The 18,756-nt window shown below is 43.6% G+C and overlaps 2 protein-coding genes across 2 annotated transcripts in view; one reads left to right on the top strand and one right to left on the bottom strand.

Annotated features, from left to right (window-relative positions):
• CNOT6L (CCR4-NOT transcription complex subunit 6 like) overlaps window positions 1–4,167 on the top strand; it is a 48,406-nt gene extending 44,239 nt beyond the window's left edge. Inside the window, exon 12 of the mRNA XM_063135143.1 lies at window positions 937–4,167. Within this exon, the coding sequence (XP_062991213.1) occupies window positions 937–1,149 (213 nt within the window). The 3' untranslated portion in view covers window positions 1,150–4,167. The remainder of the gene's footprint in view (window positions 1–936) is intronic.
• Window positions 4,168–9,417: 5,250 nt separating this feature from the next.
• On the bottom strand, window positions 9,418–14,537 carry LOC134404637 (interleukin-8-like). Its single transcript, XM_063135414.1, has 4 exons — window positions 14,465–14,537; window positions 9,984–10,122; window positions 9,803–9,889; window positions 9,418–9,463 (listed from the first exon to the last, which is right to left on the bottom strand). Exons 1-4 carry the CDS (start codon window positions 14,526–14,528, stop codon window positions 9,418–9,420), a joined length of 336 nt encoding a protein of 111 aa, XP_062991484.1. The 5' UTR covers window positions 14,529–14,537.
• Window positions 14,538–18,756: the final 4,219 nt, after the last annotated feature.

Here is an 18,756-nt window from a genome sequence, read left to right as displayed (position 1 = left end):
ATTTTCCTCCTCCTCGTAATCATATAAACGTCGACATCATTAATCACTTTAGCGTAAACTAATACATTCAACAAGTAGAATATATTGTATGTGAATTAATAAGGAAAATTGTGCTTCCCATCCACCACTACCCTATCCACAATAGGGATCTTAAATAAAGGGCCTTTTGATGCGAAGGTTTACCTTTACCTTCGCGGCAATAGGGCCTTTAAGGCCTCCATTGACACAGAGGAAGGGAAACTCATGATTTCCAGAGGGTCTGGAAATTGCACATCTCCCCCTCCCCCCCACACACACTAATGGCGCCATTAGCATAGAGGGGGGAATGCGCAATTTCCAGACCCTCTGGAAATCATCCATTTTCCACTTTCTTGTCAATGGCTACCACCATTAGCGTGGGCTGGGGCTGGAAAGGCTGGGCACTGGATTTCAGCAGAAAATCACTTTTTTTTGCTGCTGCTGCTGCACTGCATTCAGGCTGCACGTCGCCCACCGCAGTTCTCGGTGCTGAGTCTTCTACTCCCCACTGTAGTCCTCTCTTGCAATAAAACACATGTAGGGGCCCACCTGCACTTCTAAACTTATAGCGCCCACATGCTTCGGAGCTCTGATTTCAACGCAGCACCACAGCATGTGTCCGCTGCATCTTCATACATAAAGCAGCAATAGTTTTTATTGCTTGTTAGGTTAGCATAGCTGCCCCAACCTCCCGTGTTCTTCGTAGCTATAAAATTTCCAGGCAAGCCAGGCAAGGCCTCGCATGTCTCCTTCATGAATGAAATAAAATGGACCCAGCCGCCTCCTGTTTCCTGATGTGGTTCAGCAGGAGGGGGGAGGATAGCATTTCTTTTTGGGAAAAAGTGGGCTGTATAGATGGGACTTTGCAGCCTAATTTGTTAACCGGGTTCTCCACTGTTTGTGTTTCTTTCTCTCCAGGGTGTGATTGACTACATTTTTTATTCCAACACTCACATGAACGTGCTTGGTGTCCTGGGGCCTTTGGATACTCAGTGGCTGGTTGAGAACAACATCACCGGGTGCCCCCACCCTCACATCCCTTCAGACCACTTTTCACTGTTGACGCAGCTCGAGCTCCACCCTCCGTTCCTGCCTCCTGTCAATGGCATCCACTTGCCTAGCAGGAGGTAGTGGAGCCCCGCCCCTTTTGAGGGCTGGGACCTGTTCGTTTGTTTATGGACCTGTACAGTTGTAAATCAAAGTACGTAGGAGTGAAGTATGGCCAACCTTTTAAAAGCTGCTGCTTCAAGCTCCTTTCATTATGTGTGTGGATGATACGATTTTGCACATTTTGGGTGCATATTGGTACCATTTGGCACTAGGGCTGGAACCAAAGTTGTTGTTTGTTCCCTTTTCCAGGTTTTTTGATTTTAATATATATACACACATACATAAACACACACACACACACACACACATTTTAAACTGGCAAGCTTTATTTGTTTCATTGGGAAGCTGCCGTTATAAAAGGACAAATCAGACAGGAGGACTTGCATATATGTATACATCCATAGCCGATGCTTTATTTCAGATCCTAACAAAATGAGCCGTCCCTCCTTCTCCCAACTCTCTCCCTTTTTAAAAAAAAGCAACACCACCATCCTGAAATAGAGGAGATACAATTGATGCATTGGATCTGTTAGGAAACGTTTATAATTGGGAATAGCACTTACTGGGTTTGTACATTATTCAAACTGTACAAACTGCTGTCGCCTCCCCTGCTGGAATATCACATTAATTTAGAAAGCCCAAAGTGGTGCAGGACATAAGACTTCCTGCCACAGGAAAAAAACAAACCACACACACACACACACAGGTTGCTCCCATGGAGAATTTGCCCCCGAGCATCTAATTGCATATAGGGCCAATCCACCATGGTCTGCTGTTCTACACAACCTCCCCTTTCGGGATCCTTAAGAGTTTACATCTTGTGCAAGCCTCATCGAAGCAAACAGGAGTTTGCATGCAGCAGGCAGCTTTTCCTGCTGCACATCTCTGACCCAATGAACCATGTGAGTTATTGTGTATACCAAGTGCAAACATATTCTAACTCAATCCACAGCTGTCCCTCCACCTTTTTCTTTTAAACTGCAATCCTATTCTCCTTTGGAATTATTCGGCCAATCAAGGTAACAGGGGTGTAGGGAGTTACACAGCTTGTTTCTGCCTCCTCCATGCAATGAGAAGTGGCTTTTCTGGGTGCACTCCCCCCCCCCCCCCATGATGGTGAGAAAGTGTTAGCCATAATCATTCCTCAAATTACTATTTTTCCTGACCCTAGTCGCCAAATAGCCATCTCATGCTTTTATTGATCCTTTTTGTTTCGTTTTTCTGTTTTGTTTTTCAAGGTGGATTAGAAAAAACAACGACTCTGCTGGTTATATTCCCAACATTTAATTGCTCTCTTTAAGATGTACATGGAATTCTTTTTCTTTTCCCATGCTCCTGGTGGCCATTTTAAAGCCGTTGTGCCTCCAGAGATCGAAAAAAAATCATAATGCCATCTCTTTAGAAAGCTTTGGCTGCAATCCGTCACAGGCAGCTGCTGAGCAGCCTCTCTGTTCATTGTGGCGGGCCTTGGGCAGAATTTAATACATAGCCGATCGAACTACTTGGAGGTTGCTTAACCGTGGCCTTTTGGTGGATTGAGCCTTGCTTCACATTTCAAACAGCAACAACAAAGGCAAAACGACAAGGAAAGGTGTTTTTAAGTTTTTCTGTATTCTGCTTCTTTGCTGCTATGTAAGATTCCTTAAGCTTATATTTTAAACTTTTCATGCACTTTACTGTTTCTAGTCTCAAAATGTGATATTTTTAATAAATGAGATTTTTTTTCCATTATGTGAATGAAAATTTTTAAAGAGCCTATATTTGTCTCATTCATATACACTTAAAAAAAGAAAATAAAAAAGAGTTAAACAGTCAAATTCGTTTTAAATCCTAAGGCACTGTCTGTTGTATAAAACGTATATCGTAAGCTATGTTTTCTCTCCTACTTCCCCATTTGCTAGCTATGTAGAAAAACCACAATAGAAATTTTGAATCAGGCTAAAGTAGGAAGTAGAACTCCCTCTTTTTTGTTTTTGCGGGGATGATGGAAAGGAACGATGTGCTTCAGTGAAAACCACAATTCGCTTTCAAAAGTGCCTACAGCTAGAGAGGCTTTTGCCTTCGTTGGCCTTCAGAACGGGTTGCATTTGCATGAAAAAAACCCCCACCAGGATGGATCTTCGAACACGTATCTGCCATTGAAAACGGCAGCCCTAGCTTCAATTCCCTCTTTGGTAACATGCAGCAGAATTTCCCCTGCAGCCCGCTGTCATTTCAAGGTGTGCTTCCCCGCCCTTCACTCCACATCATTGGCTTCCTCTGGCAGTGGAGGGGAGAGATTCGACACCACTACATCAGCACAAGGAGCAAGTTGTATTAGCTGCAAGGAATGTGTGGGACTTTCCACTGAGCTGCCGTTTTCAACAGCAGATGTCTTCTTTCCATCCAAAGTGTAAAATTGGTTGTGAAGCATGATACGTTTTCTCCTTTCCCTCCCCACCCCCAATATTGGTGCAGGTATCTCTTCTTATATACCTCAAAAGTGTTACATGGCCATGTATATATAAATTGACAAAAGCAATTACAATATAGTACTGGAAAGTAGATTCGCATGAAAAACTTAATTTTGTGAACATTCGCCTTTTCAGTTTTTGTAAGGATACAATCTACTGGGAAGTTCTCCTGCTGTTTTACCCATTGAAATGAATGAGAGCTGCCAACTCCTGTTTATTTCAATTAGGCTTGGCTAGAAGAACATCTTGGCTGGGTTGCACTCCAAGTCATCTACTGTATCTTCATTTTGGAGGCATTTTTTAAAAAATGTTCTTTCCTGCTCTGGAGGTATGCACTAACAATTTCCCTCCTTCTCATATGTGCATGTTAACTAGCAATGTGAGCAATATTTCCTACCATACTTCACTCCCAACTATTTTTTGAGATGTTTGTATAAAATGGAGTTTAAAAAAAAATCTGCCTGTGATTGTATATGAACTGCAGAGGAGCCGGTTTATTAAATAATACAAAAACATGCAATCTTTTGTAATGTTGTTGGGAGGGGGAGGGGAAATGAAATAAAAAAAGATTGGGAAACATTGTAAATAGTTTTAAGTTTCTTTTTTGATTTGATTTTAATTTGTAAGTAACCAGTGCAGTCTTGTGCTAGCTAGACGGTGCAATAGGTTTCATCTGCTCCAAAACTTGATTTTTACATTAACACGTCCACACACAAAAACCAATCTAAAGATACCTTTTTAGAAACTGCTCTTAAGCAATTATTACATTAATTGTTTAAGGAACTAGGACTTCGTGGCTTACTGTTTTCCAAATAGATCCACATGTTGCAAATTACTGATTTCAAGAGAAGGTGTTATCTGTAGTGGAAGTAATCAAAATTCTCTCAATATGCTGAGATGTTTCAATGTGCTGTTTTAAGTTTACAGTGCTTCCAACCCTCGCCTTTCCTAAAGCCCCATCCTTGGTTGCTTTGATTCTGCGTGAGACGGGTACCTGACAGAGCTAGTGTGATTACTCAAAACATAGTGGGTGGGTGTATAGACCCCACATGGAGGGGCCACTTATGCGCAGCACCTGCATGTGAGCACTATCCGGGGGTGAACCACATAGTGACCTCTGTACACTGGCCAGACACTTTCATTGGATCTTCCTTAAGCACCAACTAGCCCATAGTTAACCTAAGGCATTGCTAGGAAACAATGAAATGTGTGTCCCTTAAGTGTTGGCACACACTCCATTTTCAGGTGAAAAGGTAGTTGTTAATGCTATGGCAAACGAATACTGTATTGGGAAATTTTAACACACCCACTCCCCGCCCCCCCATACTAGGTGCTACTAATACAGAGTGTAGGAAGATGGGAAAATTAGGATATCCCTCGACGGAGCAAATGAATGGGGAGTTGTGCAACATGGAGCTCTCCATTCAAGGGTTCACATGTGGCTGGTGGGACTTTTCATAGTTTAAGTGTTAGAGCAATGTCCTCAGGACTAATGGTTAGGGAAGCAAGTGTTCCCATTTCAACACTTCTAACTGCCTGGTTGTTGGTATTTTGTGCTTAAGATGAGTATGGTTGATGTCCTTCTGCTTGTCTCCATGTCTCACTTTGAGCAACAGCACTGCTTTAGCAAGCAGTGAGTGAAAATTATCCAATACCATGCTACAAGCTAAAATAGATTGTGGTCAAACTGTGTCATAATGAGGCACTGTGTATGTGTTTCCTTTCTTCCTTTACACTCTCTACTAGATCTGCAACAAAGAACAATTCATGTTTCAGTAAGCCTGTTGTGTGTAGAAGGAAGCCTTGTCATTCTCTGCCAGAAATCCCCAAGACTTATTAGACCCGGATCTTGGCTGCTCAGCTTAATCTTTAGCCAGGACCAAATTTCAGGAATCTGTTCCATGGATTTGGATGTACTTAGAGTAGACTCATTGAAATCAGTGGGACTTAAATATCCTATATCTGGATTCAACCCATTGTGTTTGTGATGCAATCCAGTAGTTTATTATTGTCACTGGTCAGGGATGCAGTGAAAAAGCTTTAATCTTTTGCATAAGAATGAATTTGTGTCTATCTTTTAATACATTGTACCCACGATGGGCACTGCAAACAGATTCACCTGAAATGCTAAAGCAGGCTTCTCCAACCTGATGCCCACCATATGTTTTGGACTACAACTCCTAGAATTCCTGACCATTGGCCATGCTGGTTGGAGCTAATGGGAGTTGAAGTCCAAAACATCTGGAGAGCATCATGTTGAGGAAGGCAGTACTAGAGTAAGCCGATTCCACAAACTGCATTAGAGGGAAATCACTCTAATGTTGACTTGTGTGGCCCAGTTCATCCATAGCACACCCATTTTAAAACAACTTCATTGGGTGCCACTTTTCTTCCAGGCATAATTGAAAGTGCTGCTTCTTCCGTGGTTGTCTTCTCCCAAATCTAGAAGGAAGAGGGGTATCTTAACAGTAGCGCTCTGCTGATAGTATGGCCTTGCCAAAGATACGTGTCTGACACCAACGCTTGCTATCATTACACGTCACGAAAAATAACATCTTTTACCCAGACATTTTCATAGATGTTACTGATATAACTGAATATGTTTTAGTCTGTTTTTAAAGGTTTGTCTGCTATGTTCTTGGGTTAGTGTCTTTCTCTGTATTTGTGTTCAGCTGTACACCATCCTGAAATCTGATATGACAAATCGAGGTGCAGACATGTTTTAAATAAATAAATTGGGTGGAGGAGAGTATTTCATTGAGACTGCAGTGGGTGGAAAGGGGTTAAAAAAAAGACCAACCCACCTCCCTGTGTGTCATGGTGCCAATCCTCATTCCCTTCTCTTTTGTGGTTGTGACTTTTTCATGGCTGGGAAAAAATATGTCTTAAAAACTATTAAATGAATCATAGAATAGTAGAGTTGGAAGGGGCCTAGAAGGCCATCAAGTCCAACCCACCACTCAATGCAGGAATCCATCCTAAAACATACCCGACAGATGGTTGTCCAGCTGTCTCTTGAATGCCTCCAGTGTGGGAGAGCCCACAACCTCCCTAGGTAACTAAAACATTGAATGCAACATTTAATATGCAACTATTGAACAAGAAGCAGAGTGTACCATCTTTAAATCCAGTGTAGATAACTGGGCAGCTGAGGGTCAAACCCAGACCCGAAGACCTTGTCGTTTAGTCTTCCGCAAGGGAATAATGCCCCATTTTCTCCCAAGCTGAGATGACCTCAAAGGGCTCATGAACCCTTTCTCTTCCAGTGTGAACAGCCCTTTGGCAGAGTGGTTTCTCTGACAGGCACACCCACTGCTTACTTCTGTGCACAAGCCAAGGTAGAGGGGACCCAGTAGAGAACAGTGGAATAACCCAAAAGAAGGGTTTGCTAAAGCCACTTTTCCTGTTTGCACCAGGAGAGCAGAGAGCCCTTTGCCGGTCAGTTCAAGCAGGAGCGAAGTCAGAGGAATTTCAACAATTCCTCAATAGACAAAATAGTCCCGCGGAAAATACCCGCTTCAATGTTTGGTGCGTGCATGTGAGAAAGAGGAATGCATTTTAACAAATCATTAACTCATTGGAATTCACTACCAGAAGACGTGGCAGTGACCAGTGGCTTAGGACTAAGCAAAGACACGGAGGACAGGTCTGAACTTCCTGTCTATTTCCTTGCCTTCATCTAAAACATCTGGTAACTGGAGGTCTACTGCCTATATATGAGGCTCTGTTTTTAATCACTGTGAATTTTATGACTTGCTTGTGAGCTTTCCAGGGCCGTCTGGCTGCACCTGTTTAAGACAGAATGTTGGACTTCCTGGACCTTCCATTTGATTCAGCGAAGCAGTTCTTGCAAGATTATCAATACATACCTGAGGGCACGAGTTTGGTATCTTGGTTAAAAAAAACCCAGACAGGTGTGCAAAGTAGACAACAGCTTGAAGGAACCTGATTTGGGGATGGAAGCAATACATAATTTAGAGTCGACAGCACTAGAAACTTCCTCTTTTAAAACTAGAAGTGGATCTCTCCTTCGCTTTGTGATGTGCACCTGCCACCCAATTATTCGAGCTGTTTTCAGCACCTTTGGGGTGACCTCAGCGTGGCGATACCTCAAAAGTCGCATGGTAGCTGTTCAGTATAATTATTTAATGGCTGATTTGGCTAGACATTTTAGGCTGAAATTTACACTCCTTGCGCTTTATTCTACAAAAAAAGTCAAGTCCGCTCCGCTGTCCATCCTTGAAAGGCGCAGAACTTTTAAACTCCAGTTTCAAGTGGATACAACGAAAAGGTACAGAGATAAAGCTGATGGCAGGGTTGGGTAATTTCCTCAGTTCTTTTGGTGTTTCATGCATCTTCCTGTCTTGAGAGAAGTCCTTTTGGGGTTATTATTTTTTGCTGCAATGAGTAAAAGGCACAGTGGTTAAACATTATTATTTATTCTCTCAGTATTTTAACACTTAATTTTAACTTAAATTTAAATTTTACTGTTTTAACTCTGTATTTTAATCTTATATCAATTTTGCTGCGTGGTTTTATCCTGGTTGTGCTTTTTATACTGTATTTTGTATTTTTGCTTTTAACCTGTTGGTTGTTTTATTATGGTTTTAATTTTTGTGAACCGCCCAGAGAGCTTCAGCTATTGGGCTGTATAAAAATGTAATAAATAAACAAACAAATAAATAAATAAGCCATTATTCCTTTCATTGAAGGTCTTCAGAGTAGAAATAACATGGTCGTAAGTGGCTTCGATAGAAGTGATGGGAAAGGAAGGATCTACCCCCAAAAATCGGAGGCTTGTGGCTCCGATTTCAGCAGGGCGGGAGATTCACTCTAGGTTTCAGACAGAACTCTAAAGATGCTATCCAAGGTACTTCTGGACCTTAGATAGCTCCTTTAGAGTTCTGACTATTTCTGACTAAAACCCGGAGTGGATCCCCTGCCTCACTGACATGGGAGCAATCATACATGGGGTGCCAACATACTGTTCTGGGCCTGGTACACTATGTGCTGATTGAGAGCCGTGTGCCCCATCCTCAAAAAAGGACACAAATTTGCATATGCTAACTTATATGCATAGGTACAAATTTCTATAAGCAGGAATGCAATGCATCTCTACATAGTGGCAAAGACTTAGGCAGGATCTACACTACTGCTTTAAACGGTTTATAACAGTAGTGACAACCGTTGGGGCCCAAGATACACTCCATATACAGTTTTCAAACCATTTTCAACGTGTTCTATCCTGCTTGGTGTAGATTTGGCCCAGGATCAGGTCAGATTAGCTCACAAGAAGTATAAGATGGGCTGCAGTGCTATTTTTCTATGAAGGACCGTTGTCTGAGAGGGGGAAAAAACTTCAAAGTGAAAAACCAGTCCACCTGTCCGTTGTGGAATCCCCTGGCCAGATTCATAGAAACCTGAACTGATTTGAATGCATTGTGGATTACTCAGACATTTAATGTACTGCAGAGTTACGGGGTTACATAATTCAAAATAGAGATAGATGCTAAAATGTCTCATTTCTAGATTTTTTTTAGTTATCAGGCAATGTGTGTGCCAGGAGGGAATCTACACGTCGTACTGAAGGTGTTTGCATGCACCCCCAGTACGCCCCCCAAACGATGGTGTAGATTCCGACTCGGGTCGCTCTTACCCCGTCATCAGGAGGCCGGCGGCGAGGCGGCGGCAGCAAGGATGCAGCCAGATTCCCCAGCCGCCTCCTCCTCCGTCTCTTCTGGGCTGCAGGTAGGCAGGAATCTACACCATCGTTTTGGGGGCGTACTGGGGGCGCATGCAAACGCCTTCAGTACGACGTGTAGATTCCCTCCAGGTTTTAGTTTTCTGGATGTTCTGGAAGTCCGTAGTTTGCCTGGATTGTCCTAGAAATCAGGATGAGTATGACTATCCGTGTACCACATTTCAGATTTTTAGGTCACAGAGAAGTATCCGAGTGTTAGGGAAGAGGTGAGTGACTCAAAGAAGTCGGAACAATTTTATAAACATCCACATTGTGATGCTCAACTCAGATCTGGGCCTGATAAACTGACTGGTTGTGGCGTGGCGATCAATGCAGAAGAAGACAGAATCCTGATCTAGAACAAAGTTAAATTGTGGTCATCATCGCTTGACTTGAGGATAATGGGAAAAACCCTTATTCCTCCCAAAGAAAGTTTACGGAATTCTCCTTCATTTCTCTAAATGCATATGTAAGACAGTACCTTTTGGTCAACTTCATGATTAAGTCCTCCACCCACTTAGCATTAGGTGGGGCACAGATCTTCCTGCTGGAATGTTTCAGGCTTAATCTGAAAGAGAATAGGGAATTAATTAGTCTCCCCCCCCCTCAAGGGTTTCTGCCAAAGCCATGTAGCAGGACATGGGCATGTTGGGTTCACGTACATGACCTCCGTCCTTCGACAACGTATCCCTTGAGGAATGACTTGGATGGATTTAATATTTTTAGTCTTCACAGGTGAAGAGATTTCCATCAAACATTTGCATCTTCCCATGTTGACCACAAGGCTTTCCATAGCAAGACCTGCATGCAAACACCATAAGTTATTATTATTATTTCTATGACTTTACTACATATTTACTTCACTCTTTCTCTAAAGAGCTTTACCTGTTTACCTCACTCTTTATCTAACGTGGTTCTACCTCCACTTAGCTTCACAATTACCCTGTAAGGTAACCTAGGCTGAGATATAGACACTGATACTGTATTGTTATGGTTTTTAACTAAACAATAAAATTATTACTAGTGACTGTTCAACGGTGATTGAATACAGATCTCCCCAGTCCTAGTCTAGCACTCTAACAAATTGTGATTTATTTGGGTTGGGGATGATGGAAGTTGTAGCCCAACATATCTGGGGGACATCCAGTTGAGAAAGGTTGGGATAGAGGTCCTTAAATGAAAGGAAATGTACTAAGTGTCATTCATTTCAATGAGTCTACACTGTGTAGGAGTAACATTAGATTCTACCCCTGGAGGACTGCGAATATAGAAGGAGGAGGAGGAGGAGGAGGAGGAGGAGGAGGAGGAGGAGAAGAAGAAGAAGAAGAAGAAGAAGAAGAAGAAGAAGAAGAAGAAGAAGACAATTCTGCGACGAGAACAGCCAGATTCTGCATCCTGAATAAATTACGCAAACTGAGTCTATTTTGAGTAGCTTAAGAACATAAGAAGAGCCCTGCTGAATCAGACCAAGGATCTAGTCCATCACTCTGTTCACACAGTGGCCAACCAGCTGTTGACCAGGGATGCACAAGCAGGACGTGGTGCAACAGCACCCTCCCACCCATGTTCCCCAGCAACTGGAGTAGAAAGGTTTACTGCCTCTGCTATTGGAGGCAGCACATAGCCATCAGGACTAGTAGCTATTGATAGCCTACCTCTAGGAATTTATCCAACCCCCATCCAAATTGGTGGCCAGCACTCCATTTCGTGGTAGTGAATTCTGGAGTTTCACTAAGTGCTGCGTGGAGAAGTCCTTCCTTTGATCTGTCCTGAATCTCCCAGTAACGCTTCTTGTTTTGCCTCAGGAGCATTCAGGGCAGATTCTAGTCTGAAGCCCAAATCCTTCACCACGAGTTTGTTGTATAATGGACCACACACATGTTTATTAGAAAAGGCAATGAGCAAAACACACATACCCCTTTTCATACAACCATCATGTGTACACTGAACACACAGGAGGGTGAATGTGGGTCACACCTTACTGCCCCTCCCCACAACCCTTGTATGTCCAACCATAGTATCTGAAAAGCATCAGCACGTACAACTGCATGCATTTCAGTTCTGCACGTGAGATGAGGAATCGTGGAATTTCCAACATATGAGGATAGCCTCTGCGTGTACCTACAATTTGTACACGTGCAGGCTCTCTTCATCCTGCTTCACACAGGGATTCAGTACCCAGCTTTTGTAAAGCTAGCTTTGTCCACTATCCTAGTGTTATTTTATTTAGGTATTGTTTATTTTAAATAGTTCTTGGCCAGCTTTCAGGGCAGGAGTCCCCCCCAAGGCAGCGTGCAATGATAAAACACATAATAAAAATCCATGCGATAGTAAAAAATACAGCAAAAACAACATCAGCAGCAGCAAACATTCCTAAAAAGCAGCAAACTCCAGCAAAAAACAAACCTTACTGCAGAGAACTGGAGCTACAATCTGGTTTTTTGTGACCTTGTACCTTTTCAGCTGTTGTGAACTATTCCATTAACTTCTCATTTCTTATTTCTTTTTAAAAAATATTGAAATGATGCACATTTGGAGGATGAAACATTGCTCTGTGATAGGACACCTGCACTTTACATGCAGAATGTCCCAGATTCAATCCTTGACATATGTAGTCAAAGGAGTCTAACAGCAGGTTGATGGAAAAGATCTTGGTGATGGAAAGATCCCCCAACCTAGCACCCTCCAGACAATTTGGACTCCAACAACCATAAAATCTAGCTAGCATAGCCCAGGGTTAGGAATCCTTTTGGATGTGTAGTCCAAACCATTTGGAATCACACCTGCTGGAGTCAGCTCACGAATACCACCCATTCAGCTGAATTACGGAGCTTGAACGCCACTTTTACACAACTGTTTCCTGCTGTAAACCTGTATGCTGTATGAGCTCCTCAAAGAGAGCGATTTATTGCACGCTCATGATTGGCCAATCACAAAAGTTTTAAATGTTGTGAACAATCAGGATGTCTTCTGCGGCAACCATTGGAAATTCCGTCATGAAAAGAACCGCTTTTAAAAATGGTAATATCCAAATAAAGTGGGATCTTCAGCCACTGGTTGGTGCTGTCTTGATGGAAGTGAACAGAGCACGCTTAGAGGGCAAGTATTCAATTCAAACTTGTGGCTGCCCCTTTCCGTCCATGTAATGCAGCCCATAACAATCACACCAAAAAAGCAGGAAGCACAAACACCCTGGGTAAGCAACGCGATTTCCCCCTTAATGTAATGACACCCCAAGAAGCCTGAATGGCAGTTTTCATCCCTAGACTCTTGCAGAAACACACCGAAGAGACGCCATGGCTTCCCAGGGCGTGTCCGCTGTGTGGTTTGCGGCACAGGTTTGCCTTGCCCACTTCATATGATAATAAGGGGAAACACGGGTGTAAGAGCAATTGCCATGAGAGATCAGCCCGCCTAAGCACTTCCATCGAACCACAAGGCACTCTGCAGGTGCTCAGGATACTAGTTTTGTCATTAATTAAGAGCTTCCATGCTCTAGTTCTGTCTAAGCCCTGTGTCAGATTTAAAGCTTTATCACACCAGTGTTATACTGTGCAATCACTGTGAATTGTGTGCAAAGGACTCAGAAGTTTTCCAGCTTATAATTTGAATCATAGGATCATAGAATAGCAGAGTTGGAAGGGGCCTACAAGGCCATCGAGTCCAACCCCCTGCTTAATGCAGGAATCCACCCTAAAGCATCCCTGACAGATGGTTGTCCAGCTGCCTCTTGAAGGCCTCTAGTGTGGGAGAGCCCACAAACCTCCCTAGGTAACTGATTCCATTGTCGTACTGCTCTAACAGTCAGGAAGTTTTTCCTAACGTCCAGCCAGAATCTGGCTTCCTTTAACTTGAGCCCGTTATTCCGTGTCCTGCACTCTGGGAGGATCGAGACGAGGATCTGCTTTTATTGTGCTCTGAAGTTTTCCAGTTCATAATCTGCTTTGACTCTGAAGTACTCCCATGCATCCTGCTTTAATTGTGCTTCAAAGGCAAAAGAACCACCCTTTTTTGCGACTACTTTTGGAGTGAATCATTTGTTGTTTTCCGAGCAGCCACTGGGGGCGCAGGAGCAGGATTTGATATGTTTAAAGAAAAATTAAATAAATGCTTACATCTGCATAAGTTTTAAAGACAGAGACATCAAAATTGGCACAGTAATAGATATTAAGGAGAGCTTTAAGCATACCAAATTTGAATCAGATTGGGTCATCTGTTGAATTTTTTAAATGATTTTTTACATTTCACCCCCTTAAACCCTTTCCTGGTATATTTTGGAAACCAAAAAGGAGGACAACATGGTCACCATGTTAAAATTATTTTTAAAAAATAATTTTAAAACCTCAAACTTTTTTAAAAATCCTAAAACTCAATGGATGGACAGATCTGTTTCAAACTTGGCATAGTTAAAGTCCTTGTTAAGAGCAATCATGGTGCCTAGTTTCATATCTTTATCTTTAAAAGATAAAGATGTTTTTTGTGGTTTTAATTTTTGTGAACCGTCCAGAGAGCTTCAGCTATTGGGTGGTATAAAAATGTAATAAATAAATAAATAAATAAATAAAAGTAACATTTTTTTTAAAAAAATTAAATCCTCAAATTTTAAAAAATCCCTAAAAATCAATGGATGAACAGATCTGTTTCAAATTTGGTATGGCTAAAGCGCTACCTAAAAGCTATCATGTTGCCAACTTTCATCTCTTTATCTTTAAAAATGACAATTTAAAAAATAATATTTTTAAAACCGCAATTTTAAAAAAATTCTTAAAAAATCAATGGATGAACGTTTTTTTCAAATTTGGAATGACTAAACCCCTTCTAAGAGCTACCATCATGCCAAGTTTCATGTCTTTATCTTAAAAAATGACAGAGTTATAAACATTTTTGTTAATTCCCATTAGAGCTGCTCTTTGGAAAAATCCGGATTTCCCTTCCCCCTCCCGGATTTGTCATCAAAAACCCGGGCAAATCCGGTCATATGGTCACCCTATCTTAGGAGTGCTGCCGCCCGAGGTGTGATTTAGCTAAGGGCAAGAACAACGACAGCTAAATGCTGAAGGGGATAATTCGAGGGAAACAGGTACGTGGGATGAAGCTATAAGACCGGACTGCCCAAGGCTGAAACAGGATCAAGGCTACTTACTGCAAAGTGGGCAGATTTTGCTTGCAACCAGTGCTAAGGTCAGTATCACAATCAGCCCCTTCATCGCTGTGGCACCTCGATACTTCCAGTGAATGTGTGGTTTGGAAACAGAACTCCTCTTTATATAAACCCCTCCCCCCAAAAGGGAACTATTATGACGTTTGCCCAGAAAAGCCCCACAGTGAACCAAAGAAATCACTTTAGGTCAGAATGTGTGTGCTTTTAACTTCCCCGTGCATTTGTCCTTCCTCAGAGCTAAATATGCAAAAGTCGGTGAATAGGGTCAATCCAGGAGCTACAGAAATGTGAAACAGAAGTAATGAAGCTGTTCTACCCTGTTTGGTGGGAGCAAATGGGAAAATTCTCCTATGAAGGTCCCGTTTCCATGAGCTGGCACTGAGCAAGAGCCCCATTCATTTTAAGGAGGCAAAGAGAAGCTGTTCACAGGTACCTGGAAAGACATTTTATTATGCCCATTGGAAAGGAATTTCCTTCCTCAGCAGCTGATCGTTTTTCCCCAAATGTGTCACAGAAAAACTTTCCAATGCTTCCTCTGTTTTAAAATGCTCCGGGGGGTAATAAATGCTCCAGATAAGCGGGCCCCTAAGGAAGGAAATTCCATTCTGAAACACGTTAGGAAAAATCAACGTTTTCTTCAGGCGCCTGAAAATATCTCCTTTAGGGTTGTGCATGGACACCCCAACCCACTTCGGAGGCCGTTTCGGAGTTTCAGAATCATCCCCAATCCACCTCAGCCTGCTTTGACCTGAATCCAACATGCTCCAGATCCAGGTCTGAAGCGAGATTTGCATGTCCAAATTATTCCTTACCTGGACCCGTGGCAATCGCTCACAGCCATCTGCCCCTCTTCAAAGGGGTTGCCATTTAAAACTAGCGCTTTGTCTATTTCCAGAAAGGAAATCCTGCAGAAACAGTGACCGTAAAGCACCCATGCATGCAACATTACTGGCAAATCAGCCCGCTTTGGCTCAGAATTCAGTTCCCGAGCAAAAGTGGCGCATAGCCCTAATTATCTCTTCTGTTTTGGGGTGCACAGAAGTGCTTTCCCCTCTTGCTGTTGCCTCCTGTTCAATCTTGCCTGTTACATTTTCTTTGTTGTTGTTTATTCGTTCAGTCGCTTCCGACTCTTCGTGACTTCATGGACCAGCCCACGCCAGAGCTTTCTGTCGGCCGTTGCCACCCCCAGCTCCCCCAAGGTCAAGTCCGTCACCTCCAGAATATCATCCATCCATCTTGCCCTTGGTCGGCCCCTCTTCCTTTTGCCTTCCACTTTCCCTAGCATCAGCCTCTTCTCCAGGGTGTCCTGTCTTCTCATTATGTGGCCAAAGTACTTCAGTTTTGCCTTTAATACCATTCCCTCAAGTGAGCAGTCTGGCTTTATTTCCTGGAGTATGGACTGGTTTGATCTTCTTGCAGTTCAAGGCACTCTCAGAATTCCTCCAACACCACAGTTCAAAAGCATCTATCTTCCTTCGCTCAGCCTTCCTTATGGTCCAGCTCTCGCAGCCATAGGTTACTACGGGGAATACCATTGCTTTAACTATGGGGACCTTTGTTGTCAGTGTGGTGTCTCTGCTCTTAACTATTTTATCGAGATTTGTCATTGCTCTCCTCCCAAGATCTGTTTCCTTATGATATCATGCATTGCACTAATGCTCACTCACTAGTATAAGGCAGGGGTGGGGAACCAACCTCCCATATGTAACTGCTCGGACCCGAAGATCATCTTCAGTGGTCTTTCTCTGGGAGCCTCTCCCAAAGGAAGTGAAGCAGGTGGCTACCGAGAACAGGGCCTTTTCTGCTGTGACACCCCAGTTGTGGAATGAGCTTCCCAAACAAGCCCACCTGGCACCTACACTGTGTTCTTTCCGGCACCAGGTGAAGACCTTCTTATTTCCCCCCAGCAATTTAGCCTTTTAGCTCACATTTTAAATCTGTTCTTGTATACCCAATTTCTGCATTGCTGCTAGGTATTAGTTTGGCTTGTACTACTTTTATAGAGCAGTTTTAAACGTCTACATTTTATATTGTAATTTACTGTGCGTTTTGTGGGTTTAATTGTTGTGAACCGCTCAGAGAGCTTCGTCTTTTGGGCGATATAGAAAAGTAATAAATGAATACATAATAAACCTATGAAACTGCCCCGTCTGGCCTGCCAGGGCCCTGGCCCCTCTTTGAAGCCTTGGCCGAATGGCAAAGGAAGGGGAGGTCAGCAGCCATTGCCTAAAGGTGTCTTGGGGTGCCTTGAAGTGGAGGTTCCTGAAGGCTGCCCTCATCCCTTGCCTCTCCCTCGAGGGGCAAAAAGGTTCCCTAGCATTGGTATCTGTACACACCTTGCATGAAGTCATGATGCTAGAGAACAGCCTTCACTAACCTGGAGTCCTCCAGATCTTTTGGACCACAACTCCCATCAGTCCCAGCCCACATGGCCAATGGTCAGGGATGCTGGGAGTTGTAGGCCAAAAATCTGGTGGGCACGAGGTCGGGGAAAGCTCCGAAAGAAGTTCGGCGTTAATTTGACCCACTTATCGGAACTTCGGAGGGAGCCGTGACTTGTTATATTGACTTATAATTCCCATAACCCCCAGCAAGCACGGCCATCTTCCACATTGGCCAGACAGATGAGTTTGAGAAACCACAGCTGGGCATAAAGGCAGCATCTGGCTTCTGTTGTCCCCAGGAGAGATTACCACCCACACCCACCTACTAGAATCCCCCTAAACCCAGAACTTCCATTTAACTCACAGCAGACTCTTTCCCCAAGGGTGGGTCTTTATGCAGCTAAAGCAATATCACCAGACACAGGAGGGAGGTCTCAGCAGAAGCCTGGGGAAAACCTCAAGGTTTCCCCGAGTTACTTTCATCTTCAGGGAAATGAACAGGGGAAAAATCCCCAAAACAGTCCTGAGAGGCATAGAATGCTGACTGACTCCTGGGGAGGTGGAGGAAATGGAAAAAAACTGGTGGGGGAAGGAAAATGGAATGGAGTATCATGGGGGAGGGTGTGGCTGGCAAGAAGCCTGGGTAGGAGGGTCAACCTCCGTCACCTCCCACACAAACACATGCACACTCTTCCCTTCGTCCCACCTCAGGTCAAAACCTTCCTGCTTCCGCCACGCTGCCATCCCATCGTTCCCCTCCCGCCACTGTCCCACAGATGGGTGCTGGGAACAGCTGAGGAACACTTATTTATTTATTTATTTATTTATTGCACTTATATACCGCCCCCATAGCCAGGGCTCTCTGGGCGGTTTACAGAAATTCTAAAATTAAGATAAAAATGAGTATACAAAATTTAAAATTCTAAAACACAGAACATACACACATAAAGCATTAAAAACCGTTAAAAAAACTAAACATGTGGGTGATTAAGATGTGCTGCCATATGCCTGGGCAAAGAGGAAAGTCTTAACCTGGCACCGGAAAGATAGCAGTGTTGGTGCCAGGCGAGCCTCATCAGGGAGATCATTCCATAGTCTGGGGGCCACCACCGAAAAGGCCCTGTCCCTCGTTGCCACACTCCGAGCCTCTCTCGGAGTAGGCACCCGGAGGAGGACCTTAGATGTTGAATGTAATGACCGGGCATATTCACGTCGGGAGAGGCGTTCCATCAGGTATTGTGGTCCCAAGCCGTGTAAGGCTTTATAGGTCAAAACCAGCACCTTGAATTGGGCTCGGAAACATACAGGCAGCCAGTGCAAGCGGACCAGAGCAGGTGTTATATGGTCGAACATTCTGGTTCCCGAAATCAATCTGGCCGCTGCATTTTGCACGAGCTGCAGCTTCCGAACTGTCTTCAAAGGCAGCCCTACGTAGAGTGCATTGCAGTAATCTAACTTGGAGGTTACCGGAGCATGGACAACTGAAGCCAGGTTATCCCTGTCTAGACAGGGATAACACTTAGGTCGGTGCACTCCTCCACTGTTCCCAGCGCTGGGCAGCAGGCAGGGGGGAGGCATGCAAGCGACCGCCTGCACCCCTTGAGTCAGCTGTAGTCTGCAACTGGCCCCTAGGCCAACAAAGGCCTCATCAAGTCATCTTATTGTATTTGGCTAATAGCCATTACAACAGCTCGATAGACTATGCAACAACAAAAATCAAATTAGTGAATCGCCTGCACAGTCCACCACAATAGCATCCAGAGTGATTGCACGGATATGTTTGTAGCTTTCGCGAACAAAGCTGTTTTGTGTGTAACATAAAGGGCCACATTCTGACAATAACCAGCAGATTTTCACATAGGAACTTCCCCCCTGTAAGGATGCCAAAAT

This window comes from Elgaria multicarinata, chromosome 10, assembly GCF_023053635.1.
Source record: "Elgaria multicarinata webbii isolate HBS135686 ecotype San Diego chromosome 10, rElgMul1.1.pri, whole genome shotgun sequence".
NCBI classification, from domain to species: domain Eukaryota; kingdom Metazoa; phylum Chordata; class Lepidosauria; order Squamata; family Anguidae; genus Elgaria; species Elgaria multicarinata.
The sequence above is the reverse complement of the archived record's forward strand: the minus strand, read 5'-3'. Positions and strand labels throughout refer to the sequence as shown.

Excerpts from the sequence above, each read along its gene's own strand:
- LOC134404637 (XM_063135414.1), bottom strand. The coding sequence starts at position 14,528 with ATGAAGGGGCTGATTGTGATACTGACCTTAGCACTGGTTGCAAGCAAA. Across the intron at positions 9,890-9,983 it reads TGTCGAAGGACGGAGGTCAT|ATTAAGCCTGAAACATTCCA; the intron begins GTACGTGAACCC and ends ATTCTCTTTCAG. Across the intron at positions 9,464-9,802 it reads ATCATGAAGTTGACCAAAAG|GACAATCCAGGCAAACTACG; the intron begins GTACTGTCTTAC and ends CCTGATTTCTAG.